Here is a 13,578-nt window from a genome sequence, read left to right as displayed (position 1 = left end):
TGCGCCACTGTTCCTGACTTTTCCTTGACATTTTTTGTCTTCTGTTAGCTAGATACATAAGTAGTATATTGAACCAAAAGGAAAAAAAAATAGCCTTCAACTAACAGACTATAATGTATATTCAGTTTCTCCACTATTTTATTTTCCTAGTTTATATGCAATTTAAGCCGTGTTCTAGATCTTGTTTGTTATTTTCTAAGCAGCGGTGTCTAATATTAGGTCTCCTGGCCTAACTGAATTACATTTCAAGCTACTGAAAACTCAAAAGTGATAATACTTAATTGTTTTACCAAATTTTCAATCAGTAGAAGAAAAAGTAGCCCTCCTGTGTTTAAAAATACTAGAATCCATCATTTAAGAGTTTCATGAGTGTTGGGGTTCTCTCTGCCATGTCTCATGTGGAGGAGGAAAGGGTTAACTGCCAGAGGAGGATGTTGGAGGTTTTTCTGTCTATGACCCAAAAAACTTTTCTACTCAGACACACGAGAGCCAATATTCTTTTTATGAGATGGGGGTGTGACGGTCTGGTCATATCAACTCTGGCCTCTTTACAACAACTGAGTTGCCCAACTCTCCTATACTTATAATATGCAGGTAAAAGGGGGCAAGGACCAGGAGGAGCTTCTTCTGTGATGGACAGGATAGGGTGGAGTTAGGGGAGCCATCCTCTTAGGGGGAAAATTCCAGAAGAGACAGGGAACCACTCCCACGCAGCGCCACATACTTCTCGGCAGTTCCTAGAAGCCAGGTATCTGTCACATGGCTCAACCTAGTCTGATTCTACTAAATAAGGCCAGCTTCCCATACATGAGCTTCCCATACTTGATAAAGAAAGTAGTGATCACTAAGATTAATTCATAGAGAAATTTGGGTGATTTTGTTTTAGATATAGGTAGATAATAGGAATATTTTATTTTCAGAAAGGCAGTTTGATGGTTGTTTGATTTCCTTGTGGACAAGATGATGACATTGATCATAGTGAATTGAAAGAGTAATTAATTGAATATACCCAAGATTAATCATTGGGTAACAGCTTCATAGATGGTTTCTAATGCTTTATCTGTTGACAAGGTGCATTCTGTCTTTTTCTGAACTTAAACTTGAATAAATGCATTGATGACACATGGATCAGATTTTAAAATTACTCAAATCTAAGAGGAATACTCAAAGTACTGGATAATCAGAACCAGAACTAAAGATCATGGTAGCTGAGAATGATCAGCAGGAATCTAGGTAAACACATAGAACAACCAGTCTTAGTATGGTGGGTAGACAAAAAAAACCCTTTAGGTTAATTCAAGGCATATCAATAGCCAAATGACCAGTTGACTGATTTACCCAATTTATTGATTTGTTTCTTTTAATTATTTCATTTAATATGTATTGATTGAGTTCAATGGAAACCACACTGATATTTCAAACATAGGGAAATGTAATTACAGGAAATTTGTTATGCAAGTGGTTATAAGACTACAATAAAAAACGGGGAACATTGAGCTATTAAAGAAATAATATCCACAAGGAACAACTACCACACTGAAAGCTGGGAAACAAAAGGGAAGAGGTTATCATTACTTAAGAACTAGAGGGATCTCTAAGCCTCCACTTAGACTTCTGAGGAAGGGACATTGTTCACCTAATGCTAGCCCATTTTACTGAAAGGTGTTCATCTGTTTAGAAACCAAGATATTTAAATTGTGTTTGACCATCTCTTCCATCTTGAATATGGGTCTGAAAATAAAGCATGCGACTGATTGACTTTGATCATGGTTAATGTGCTATGCTGTTTATTTATTTTTTCTTCCCATCTTTAAAATGGCTTTACCACTAATATTCCTCCAATCTCAGATGTATTAGTGATCATCCGGAAAGGGCACAATGTTTAATAAACAGGGATTTTTTTTTAAAGCATGGAAGATGAGTTGGGTAACTGAACATTTTCTTTGTGGATACTCTGCTTTCTCACTAATGCCTTAAGTTTTATTATATGGATGTAATGTTGTTTTAAGATGAAGATATTTGTCATGATCTGATCTGAAAAATTGGAGAACAAGGTTTGGAATTGATTTCTGTCTTTTTTCCTCCCCCAAATATTGCTTCTTTAGGTCAGTAACAGATCCAAGAGATGGAAAGAGAGTAGCACTCAAAAAGATGCCCAACGTCTTCCAGAATCTGGTCTCTTGCAAAAGAGTCTTCCGGGAATTGAAGATGTTGTGTTTTTTTAAACATGATAATGTAAGTGAAATTGGTGTTTGGGGGAAACTACTTTCTAAACCTACTTTATTGAATTAGTAAAGAACAAAAGAGTGTTCAAAAGAATGCAAGTAAAATTTGGAAATCAGCTATAATTTTATGCCAAACTCTGAAAAGTTATAAGCACATCAGTGAGATTATAGACTACCTATTATTGTGGAAAGGGGCACACATACATAGATGTATACAAACTCAGTTTTCTAAGTTGTATTCTTTCATTACTTCTCTAGTAGTCTTTAAGTCTCTATAACTGTCTTAAATTTTCACTATTGAGATCAGTAATTTCTAACCTTAATGGCATATTGGAGTTGGGAGTCTATTTTATCAAAATTTTATTTGGAGGTCTGAAAATTATACTCCAAATTGCATGAGGCCTAACCCCAAATTATAAAACATTACACATATTAAGTTGCAGATGGGCTTTGGTATTGTGTTGTATACTGCATTTGTGAGTCTGAATGTCTTTTTATTTCAAAGAATAGCTATTAAATATGTTTAAAGCCTGTAGAAAAAGGGAGCATGTGTTTGTAGGGAAAATAGGTTAGAAGGAAACCACAGCCAAGTGTCTTATTAAGGAACTTAGAAACTTGAGACAAATTAGATCCTTTTTAGGACTGAACAATGATCAAGTTTAAGTGAATTCTAAGATTTATTCACTGGCAGATAAATATTAATTGATACAAAGCAAATGTTGATATTTAACAGAGAATAATACTAATGTTCAACACAAAAATAGAGTTAATACATAGCGAATGGTTTAAGTGAGTAATCTAATCCTGGTTTTTAGTGTTTATTTTTATTCTTTAACATTTTTAATTAGAGATGTAGGAAAAGAGTGTCTTCTTTAAAAACAGTATAGCCCTTACAATAACAAAGGTTAGTTTATCTGTGACTTTATGTAGAAATGTGAAGACTCATGGACAAATAGACTCATTGCATTTTGAGAAATAGGTTTTCCTCAACTAATCCTGAGTTAAAAGTTTTGTAATGTGTAAAGTCTACCTGGAGGTTGTTAGCATTGGACCCTGTTTTTCAATTTCATGTGAAAAGAAAAATTGCCTCAAATTCTTCAGATAGTACTCAACCTGTGCTATTTTAATTTCCATAATAAAAACTGTATAAAAAATGATTTCTTGTGAGTCTGACTGCTTGTTTGCACAGAAACTTTTATAACTTTGACTTAAGTTTGGGTCTCATTTTAAGAAAAAAAATTACAAATGTTCAGGGTATCTGGTAAAACTAAGAATACCAAGCTTATTTTATGGTTCACTTGAAGCTTCTTGGCTTAACATATTTCATTTTATTGATTATCTTCTTGAAATATCTTTTTCTTAAGCTTAAAAATGATATCACTGGGTTGGAGCTACAGCTGAGTAGTAGAGTGTTTGCCTAGTATATATCAGGCCCTGTGTTTGATCCCCAGTACTACAAAAAACAAAAATAAACAAACATACAAAAATATTGCTGTCTTTTGAAACTGCCTAGCAATGTGCTTCTTTTAATGTTTCAAAATACCATTTGAGTTACTATTTTATGAGTAGTCCTCAGATTTTGGATATGTGATTTAGAAAGATGTCTGGTTATTTCTTGAATTTACCTTACTACCACCCCAGCATCAAAGAGTAGAAGCCTTATATATATTGCTAGAGACACAAGTAAAAGTACCCATGATAAAGAAATACTTCAAAGGTGGCTTCAGAAATTGACTTACTATGGCTGGGGTTGTAGCTCAGGGTTAGAGCACTTGCCTAGCATGTGTGAGGCACTGGGTTTGATCCTTATCATCACATAAAAACAAATAAATAAAGATATTGTGTCCATCTACAACTGAAAAAAAAATTAAAAAGAGAAAAAAAGAAATTGACTTACTAAGCCTTTTTTTTTAGTGATTTATTATCTTCAGACTAATCTTGGCTTATAAGAAGATGGATAATATAATAGACTGCTGTCTAGGCGGTAGTTTTTTTGCTTGTGATTCATCTCTATGGAGTAACTAACGTTCCAAATACAGTGCCTGAGTGAGTAGTGGTTTTTTTTTTTTTTTTTTTTGGGTGCTGGGGATCGAACCCAGGGCCTTGTGCTTACAAGGCAAGCACTCTACCGACTGAGCTGTCTCCCCAGCCCCGAGTAGTGTTAAAAAAAAAAAGCTGTAAACAATTCCTGAAATTCACACAAATTAAAATACTACCAGTTCTAATGTAGCTTATAAGGTCTAGGCTTTAGAGTCAAAACTGGGTTTGAATTGTGTTTCTATTTTCTAGTGATATGTATTGGGCCTAAACTTTTTCAAGGGCTGTTTTCTAAAACATTTGCAAATATAACATGGTAAAAGCAGAAACAACAGTATATGATTATTGTAGAAATTAGATTTAAAAGGCATACAAATCTGTTAAACACACACGCACACATATATTCATGTACACACATCCTCTTTTGAGCTCTTGAGCTGTATCACAAAAAGAGTGCCTGTGACATGTGGGAGCGTTTGAAAGTGAAGCAGATAGTTGGAGGTGAAGGTGGTATGGGACCACTATTTTATACATAATGAATTTCTGCTGTGCTTGAGATCTATTCCTCCTAAGTATCTCAGGGCCAATATACCTGGTATGTAAGGAATGCTAGTCTTAAGAGGCAACTAGTATTTGATGTAGTTAAGGCAACAAATGTTTATTAATTAACTGTGTCCTGTGGAAAGTGTTAAGTTATATAGAAGATATAAAAATGCTTAAAACACTGTCCTTTTTGAACAGGGTAGACCAGATATTTAGTTCATGTTGCTGTGTTCAGGAAGTATGCCAGATGCTTTATATATATATTAATTAATTTACTTCTTAAAAATCTTGTCAAATAGGGATTATTACCCCTACTTTACAGAGGAACCAGAAGCTTAGAGTTAATATTGCCCAAGGTCAAGGTGGCACAGATGTAGAGTATAAACCTGTCTAGCTCCAGAGCCAATTTTCATTAGTTCAGCAGACATTCATTGTGTATATCCTATATGCCTAAACTATATTACCTTGTGGGGTCTCTATCTTTAAGTAGCTTACATAACTTTTGAAATGTATAAATACTATGATAAAGGTGCCATGGGAGACTTGCCTGCATGGTTAAACATTAATGCAGAACAGTCTGTGCTGTGTGCATAGATAGCAAGGATCTGGACAACCAAACCTAGAAGCAGCCTAGAATTACTGTGAAACCTTAAAATAGAGTCGTGGTTCTCACCTCAGACATACTAAATGGGAATTTCTGGGGTTGAAGGCCAGGTAGCAGTAGATTATTTTAAGGCTTCTCTGGTGCTAAATACTATAATATTAAGGACAAGAGAAAAATTGTGGACTTACAAACTCAGAGATGCTTCAGACATGAAGAAGATAAACCTTAAGATGAGCCTTTTGAGAACAAGATTTGATTGAATAGAGGAAAAAAGAAAGAAATGTCATGTTAAAGTTGGCATTTAGAAAAATTAACCTGGTCATTGTGGGAAGGTTGGGTTTTAATTTAGAAGGCTTTTTATATATCAGAGAATAGCTACAAAGCCTTAAAAGGCTTTGTATTTTCTTTTGAAAGAAATCTTCAAAGTCACTGTATCAAATTCATTGATTTCCAGTGATCTGACTGAATTTCTATGCATGCACCCTCAGACACATATCTGAGTAGCTGCTTCACCATTTTGAAGGCTAGGTTCACCTTGATTTCAGTAACTTAGGAAAACAAAGGGATTTAAAGATTGATATTATTTAGGTTTATCACTAGTATCCAGTCAGAATCTGAGATAAAAGCTAGCAGAATATTCCTTCTTGACCCATCTATGCACTTTGAGTTCTTTAAAATCTTGTACTCTTTTGAGAATCTGCTGAAAGCTATGAACTTTCTTTAAAAATGCACATACACAAATTTTTATGTCATTGTAAACTTTCAGTTGTCCTCTGAAGCCTTTTAGAGCCCCCTTAGAGTCCATTGACTCCTGCCAAAGGCCCCCTCATCACACATACAAGTCTTGCACTTTTTTTGTCTTTCAGCGGTAGCACTAAGCATACAGTGGATGGTTAGTCTTTGAAGAGTGAGTGAGTGAAATCACAGAAAAAAAGAAATGTTAGAGTTCGGTATCGTGATGCAGATCTATAATCCCAGCAACTAGGGAGGCTAATGCAGGAGGATTGCAAGTTTGAGGCCAGTCTCAGCCATTTAGCAAGACCCTGTCTCAAAAAATAAAAAGGACTGGGGCTATAGCTAAGTGGTAAAGCACTTCTGGGTTCAGTCCCCAATATCAAAAAGAAAAGAGAAAGAGAAAAGAAACAGAAATCTTAGTAATACTAAGACATTAGTAGCACATCAATAATACTAACTGCTAAATAGTACAAACCATTGGTAATACTAACTGTTCTTCTGCCAAAGAGTGATAAAGCAGAAGATGCTATATAGATAACATTACTTTCCAGTGAGTTTGATTTTGTTTGCTCTATGTCAGAAGTTGGTGATACTGGGCAAATCACTGAGGCATTTAAAATAATATATAGTCTTACATGTTTATGGATTAAAAGATTCAGTATTGTTGATAAGCCTGTTTCCCCCAAGTTGAATTGTATATTCAGTATAATTCCAATTAAAATATGAACAGGGTTTTATATTTAAATCTGTGTTGAAATTGACTGTTCTACAATGTTTGGTACTGAAAAAGATCTAAAATAGCCCAGACAATCTCAAAGAAGTTGAATAAAATTAGAAATTCATACTTCTAGATATTGAGACTGTTTTATAGGTAGTAAGCAGTAGAGGGATAGACAGATTAATGGAACAGAACAGGAAGTCTGTAAACTCATATACATACATTTTCATTTGATTTAGAGTAGAAGGTACCCCTGCAATCCAAGTGAGGAATGATGGCCATTTCAATAAGTAGTTCTGAGTCAGATACCTGTATTTTTAAAAAAATGAACGTTAGCCTCTATTTCACATCATACACATAAATTAATCGAAAATGGGCCATAGACTTAAATGTAAGAGATAAAATAATAAAGCTTGTAGAATAAAACAGGAAGATATCTTTATGACTTTGAGACAAGCTAAGATTTCTAAACTGGACAAATAAAGCATTAAACATTTTTTAAAAGATTATTAAATTTGACACCATTAACGAGAGACGGTTCATCAAAAAGTTGAGAGAATGGGAGCTTGGCTCCATGGTGCATGCCTGTTAATCCTAGCTGCTTGGAAGGCTAAGCCAGGAAGATTGAAAGTTTGAGGCTAGCCTGGGCAACTTACAAGACGCTATCTCAAAAAAAAATTTGTAAAAAAGGGAGGTGGGAATATATTTCAGTGGTGTAGAGTGCTTGCCTAGTGTGTGCTTAACTCTGTTCAATCCCTAGTACTTTTTTTAAAAAGTTAAGAAAATGGGACTAGAGATGTAACTCAGTGATAGAGCACTTGCCTAGCCTCCATTAGGCCCTGGATTCTAGCCCCAATACCTCACATACACAAATACACACATACACACATACACACACACACACACACACACATGCACATGAATAAATAAATAGTTAATGTTTGAGGAAGAAAATAGAAATGTTTTACTTGACATTTTTCAGATGATAAATCCTTTATCTGGACATCATATATCATAATTTCTATAATCAATACATTTCGCCCATCAGTAAGACTTCTAAGTATTTCATAAAAGAGGATCACATATGAAAAAGTGTCCAGTCATTAGTCATCAGAGAAATGCAAATAAATAAAATACTACTATGCCCACCAGAATGACTAAAATTAGAAAAACTGAAAATACCAAGTGTTTATCAAGGTTATAGATCAGCTGAAACTCTCATCCATTGCTAGTGAATGTGTAAATTTGTAAAAGAACTTAGGAAAACTGCCCATTAATACTAAAGGTACACCTACCCAATGACTCAGCAGTTGTATCCCTTGTTAAACAAGAGAAATGAATACATACATCCATCAAAAGACATATACAAGAATGCTTGTAGCAGCTTTCTTAGTAAGAGTTAGACATTGGAAACAGTGCAAATGCCTGCCAGCAGTACTCTGGATAAGTACATTGTGGTGTATTCCATTCCTCTAGTGGCATAATACATACCAATAAAAAGGATGAATCCCTGGTCCAAAAAGCAACATGAATAAATCTTATTGCATATCAGTATGAAAGAAGCCATACACAAAAGATTTCTCTCTTTATTTTGTAATTTGTGTAAAGTTCAAGAACAGGTAGAATGAATCTATAGGGACAGAAGTTAGAAGTAATACAAGGATAGTTTTTGACTAAAAAAAAAGAGCAAGGGGGCTTTTTAAGGGTCTTAAAATACCTAATTTCTTGATTTGGGTGGTGTTTAAAATAATGTGTGTGTGTGTGTAAAAATTCATCAAATTATACTCTTAGGATTTGTGTACCTTATATTACAACTCTCTAAAATATAGTAGTAATAACAGTCTCCACCTTAAAGAACTTAGAATCTCTTGGGATCAGAGAATAGAAAGGGGTTGTTCTCTTTCCTAAACGTAGGCTTTACCAGCTTTCTTTATCTTATTCTTGTCTTTGAGTCCTTGACAGTAGAAACTCAGTAAATGTTCAGTGAATGAACAGTTACATTTCTTTATATTTAGGACTGTGGTTAGGCACAGCAATGAATTGTTTCATTGGTGAAGGGATGATTGAAACTAAGGTTTTGCTCATCATGTAACCACTTTATAGTGACTCTTCTAACATCATGAGACTTAAAATCCTAAAAAGCACTTAACATAATGAACTTTTGTTCACTTTGAGAAGTGTGTGAGACACTATTTGGTGATAACTTTTTAATTAGCTAAGTCTGCTTACTGTCTTTGTATTTGAGATCCTTTGAAGAGTTGGTAATTTGGGGTACTTTGACTCTTCATAAGCCCAAGTCTTTACAAGAGTTTTCCTATTTACATCATAAGGCTATTCCCCATACTTCCTTCCTTCAAATAATAGGGGGTTTATAGAGAAACTCCAGCTATTTAAATGGGGAGTCAGGCATGAAGTTTGGAGTTTGAAACTACTATGCCTTCTCATTTACTCATTTACATTCTCTCTGAGATTTCTGGATCATTTCTCTTGGTCTAAGTATGTTTTTGCCACCTAAAACACAGTGGAATGCCATCCTCTGATAAACATTTTAGAGTAGAAAGAGTAAGCATAAAACAATAGGCATATAAAAAATTCCAGGCAAAGTTTAAAATATTATACTTTTGAAGTTAACAATCACAGACAAATGCTATAGTGCAAATATCTGCCCCTGTTTTGAATGACTTCTACAAAAAGCTTCATCAAATATGGAGGAAAAAAGCCTCATTCTTCTCTCTCAAGGTTTAAAATGTTTGGTTGTCACTTTCCTCTAGATAACCTCTAATTATAGCAGATAGATTTGAAGTGTAAAATAGCTTTGGCTAATGGACACTGTCACTCATTGCATTCTGTTTTCCCCCAAGACAGGATGTATGTTGTTCAGATACAGAGTTCAGAGTCTGAAAGATGTCAAGTAAAACACTAATTTCTGGCTGCCTTCCTCAAGCTTCAAATATTCCTGTTAAAATTTTTTCTATCACATAATGAGAATGAAATTCGTGTGGATTTGTGACATTGGTCTATTATGGATTTTAGAAAATACAGAAGTGAAATAATTTACCTTTCAAATGATAGTTTTTCATTGAAAAAAAAGCTAGAAAATCTATTGTTTATATTAAAGTTATAAGCATAAGCATTTAATTTTAAAAAGAAAATATAGATATTCCTTCTAAAAACATCTAAACTAACCTCTACATTTAACTGGTTTTAAAGTGAATGAAGGCTTTTTCACTAAAGGAGGTTTTAGTTTAATAAAATAAATTTTAAAGTGAGAAATACTTGACTGAAAAAACAGAATAACCTTAAAAATGAACAGGTTTCTTGCACAGGTAAGACCAAGAGAAACTTTTGGGTTAAAATTTAAAAGGCATCACTCAATCATAAAATATTAATCTTATTTAGTTTCTGATTTAGACTGACTTTATTTAAATAAGAAAATTGAAAATTTGAGTACTCGATATTTGATGATTATCAAAAACATCATGTTTGAGGCCCTGTGTTCAATCCTCAGCCCTGAAAAACAATGAATAAATAAAAATTTAAAATATATAATCTTTAGATTCAGTAATTTCCTTCTTTGAAGTTGTTACCTGTTAGCAATACTTAACTGATGTAAGACTGGAAAAAGTGTAATATATGTTTGAAAATTATATAGAGGGAGTAAAGGTTATAGATAAAATAAGAATGACCATGTGGGTAACTTAGGCCAGGTATTTATTACATGAGTATACTTTATATTATTCTGCCTCCTTTTTATATGTTTGATATTCTCCATGGTTTAAAAAAATTTTCCTTAAAAGACTAAGGTAAATATTAGAAAATTGGGACTTGTAGCACACTGTTTATTTCCTGTTAATGTCTTCTATGTTCTATGAGCCTGATATTTCTCATTGGCAAGATAGGTTGAAATTCTTAAGGTACGCCATCTTAGATGGGACTTAAAAAGACTAGCTAGACAGCTGGAAGGGGAAATAGATCTGTTAGATTACATTGGTAGTATGCTGCTTTTATAAAGGACTTGAATTTCAAATGTCTTAAAAGTCTCTTTTCCCCCACTCTGGTGACTTCTTCTCTTGTACTTAGAATAAAATCCATAATACTTAATGTGACTTAGGAGATTTTGCGTGATATATTTCCTTTCTTCCTCTTCTGCTTTATACCACTCTGTTTTCCTCCTATCCACTGTGTTCCATGAGTGCTGGCTTTTCTGTTTCTAAAGGCTGCCTCAGTGTCTTCACATTGCCTGCTGTGTGTGACCAACTCCTACCCAGCCTTCAAATCTTAGAATAGTGTTACTTCAAGCAAGCTTTTTCTTTCTGCCCCTAATTATGAAAGATTATATTTTCCTTCATAATAAAACATAAATTCATAATAAAAGATGTCATAATTGTATATTTGTGTAACTATTTATTTGTTTCATGTTTACCTCTCCTCTAGCCATGAAAGCAGAGATGATAATCTGTTTTGTTTATCTGTATAACCCAAGAGCTTACCATAGTGCCTGTCAGGTAGAATGTGTATAGCAAACATTTGTTGAACAGAAGAGTAAAGAAATGAATGGTAGATGGATATAGTTCCTCATCTTCTCAGAGCGATACTGATTGTTAAAAATAGGGCATTTCTTTCCAACATGCTTTTCTGAACAGGGATTTTGGTAGCACGTTGTAAAACACAGTTGCTTCTTTCATTTTGATTTAGCTAGAATTGTCTTTTAAATAGTAAATTTGCAAACTCATCAATATTTAGGACTGTTTCATAAAAGATAAATTTAGTTAATTTCAGTGGGTAATTTTAATAGCCTTAAATCAATAGAGAGTTGATAATAAGTCATTTATTTGCATTTATGATGACTTTTGTTTCCTTTTTAGTTTTCTAAATTTGACTTTTTTTTCCTCCTTTTCTCAGGTACTCTCTGCCCTTGACATACTCCAACCTCCACACATTGACTATTTTGAAGAAATGTATCCTAACCGGGGAATGTGAAAGAAGGGGACAATTTTTTAAATTAATTTTTTGTTCTAACACCTGGGGTTTATGCTTTGAATTTTATTAAATCTCATCCCAACAGAAGTGGTTGAATACCTGGAACCAGGTAATTTTGAAATCTCAAGTATCTGGCGGAGCTCAGTAATATCAACATATCTTGTATAGTGATACCACAGAATAGGGCATCCAAACAGGTGTTTTATTGCATCCCCACATAGCATTATAAGGTAGATGATGATGATGATGATGATGATGATGATGATGATGATTTATTTTACAGATGAAACCAATGAGGGAGCCATGTTGTAATGGAACCCAATAGTCCTTTTGCCATATACAGCAACTGCCTGTCAGTTAAGATAATAATATTGCCCTTTCTCATAACACTTGGGGTAAGGTAAAAATTAAAGAATTAAGTTAAATGTAAGTAAGTTAAATGTCCTGTGTTCCATGGAATAATGGTCTTGTTAGTGATTATGGTGATGGTAATAGCAATGGCAATTACTTGTATAGTTTTATTAGATGCCAGTCACAATTTTCAATTCTTCACACATGAGTTTTTTTAATCCCTGTAACCACCCTCTTGGGAAACTATTATGTTTATTCCCATCTTATAGAAGAAGAAATCGAGGTACAAAAGGTAGAAGATCAGAGCTAAGAAATGTTGGATTCAACATTCATTTCTAGGGAGTCTTGACTATATGACCTTGTTTTTAACCCCTATGTATATGATTCAGGAAAAAAGACATTTTTCCTATTTCTACTGTTAATGTCTAAAAATAGTATGTTAGATATTGTGAATAATAATAATCTATAACATAATGCATGATAGTAGCTCCTGAGAGTGTACATGAAAAAAATTGAGGCATAGGTTCACGTATCTGACACTCCTGGGCAAAGTGTCACCAATTTCCATTCTGCATTTAGCTTAATAACACTTTAAGTAGAAGACAGATAATCTTAAACCATTGAATTTGGTGGGCTCATGATAGTACCGTTTATTTTTTATTAATACTTTAAGACTGTTACTTAGAATGGAAACCCATATAATAGGTTCTTTTGCTGATTCAGCAATAAAATAAATGGATCTCATTCTTATATCTGTAGTAAGTAATTCCATAGTAAATAATTATCTTTTATAATTTTAGGAGTTCCTCAAGGGAAAAAAGAACAGCTGAGATGGCTAGGGAATTGAGAAACCTTATAAGATAATACAGTTTTCTCTGATCCACACTGCACAACTGGGATGGTTTGATCAGATAAACCAAAAAAAAATTTTTGTTGTTGTTTTTGTAGTAATGAGGACAGAACCTAGGGACTCATGCATGCTAGGCAAGCTCTACCACAGAGCTACATCCCCATCCGTGATAAATCAGAACTTTTGAATGCTATAATCCTTGGTGATACTTTAATCCATGAATGCTTTATGGAATTAATCCTTTTAGTCAGTAGAACTTGGTGGACTTAGAGAGCCCCACCCTACACATTCCAAGGAAAGGATTGTTCCCATGACCAATTCCTGTCTGAAAAGAATGTCTGTGTGTATTTGATACTTTGGGCCAGACCAGGTAGTTATGACATACCTTTAAAAAAAAAAAAAAGTATACAAAATTAACCTAAGGGTAGAAGAACCAAGAAAATATATTCCATTTCATAGATTTCATGAAGATTTTCTGGGTCCTCATTGAAGGAAAGGAAGGTGCTGGTGGAGTGGGCAACACTTGACCAGAAGC

At 34.0% G+C, this 13,578-nt stretch overlaps 1 protein-coding gene across 1 annotated transcript in view; it reads left to right on the top strand.

Moving 5' to 3' along the window:
- The window catches only part of Nlk (nemo like kinase), a 139,969-nt gene that overhangs the window by 77,193 nt on the left and 49,198 nt on the right, over window positions 1–13,578 (top strand). Inside the window, exons 2-3 of the mRNA XM_047546043.1 lie at window positions 2,106–2,235; window positions 11,765–11,820. Coding sequence (XP_047401999.1) covers window positions 2,106–2,235; window positions 11,765–11,820 — 186 coding nt within the window. The remainder of the gene's footprint in view (window positions 1–2,105; window positions 2,236–11,764; window positions 11,821–13,578) is intronic.

Source organism: Sciurus carolinensis, chromosome 3, assembly GCF_902686445.1.
Source record: "Sciurus carolinensis chromosome 3, mSciCar1.2, whole genome shotgun sequence".
Lineage (NCBI taxonomy): Eukaryota > Metazoa > Chordata > Mammalia > Rodentia > Sciuridae > Sciurus > Sciurus carolinensis.
The sequence above is the reverse complement of the archived record's forward strand: the minus strand, read 5'-3'. Positions and strand labels throughout refer to the sequence as shown.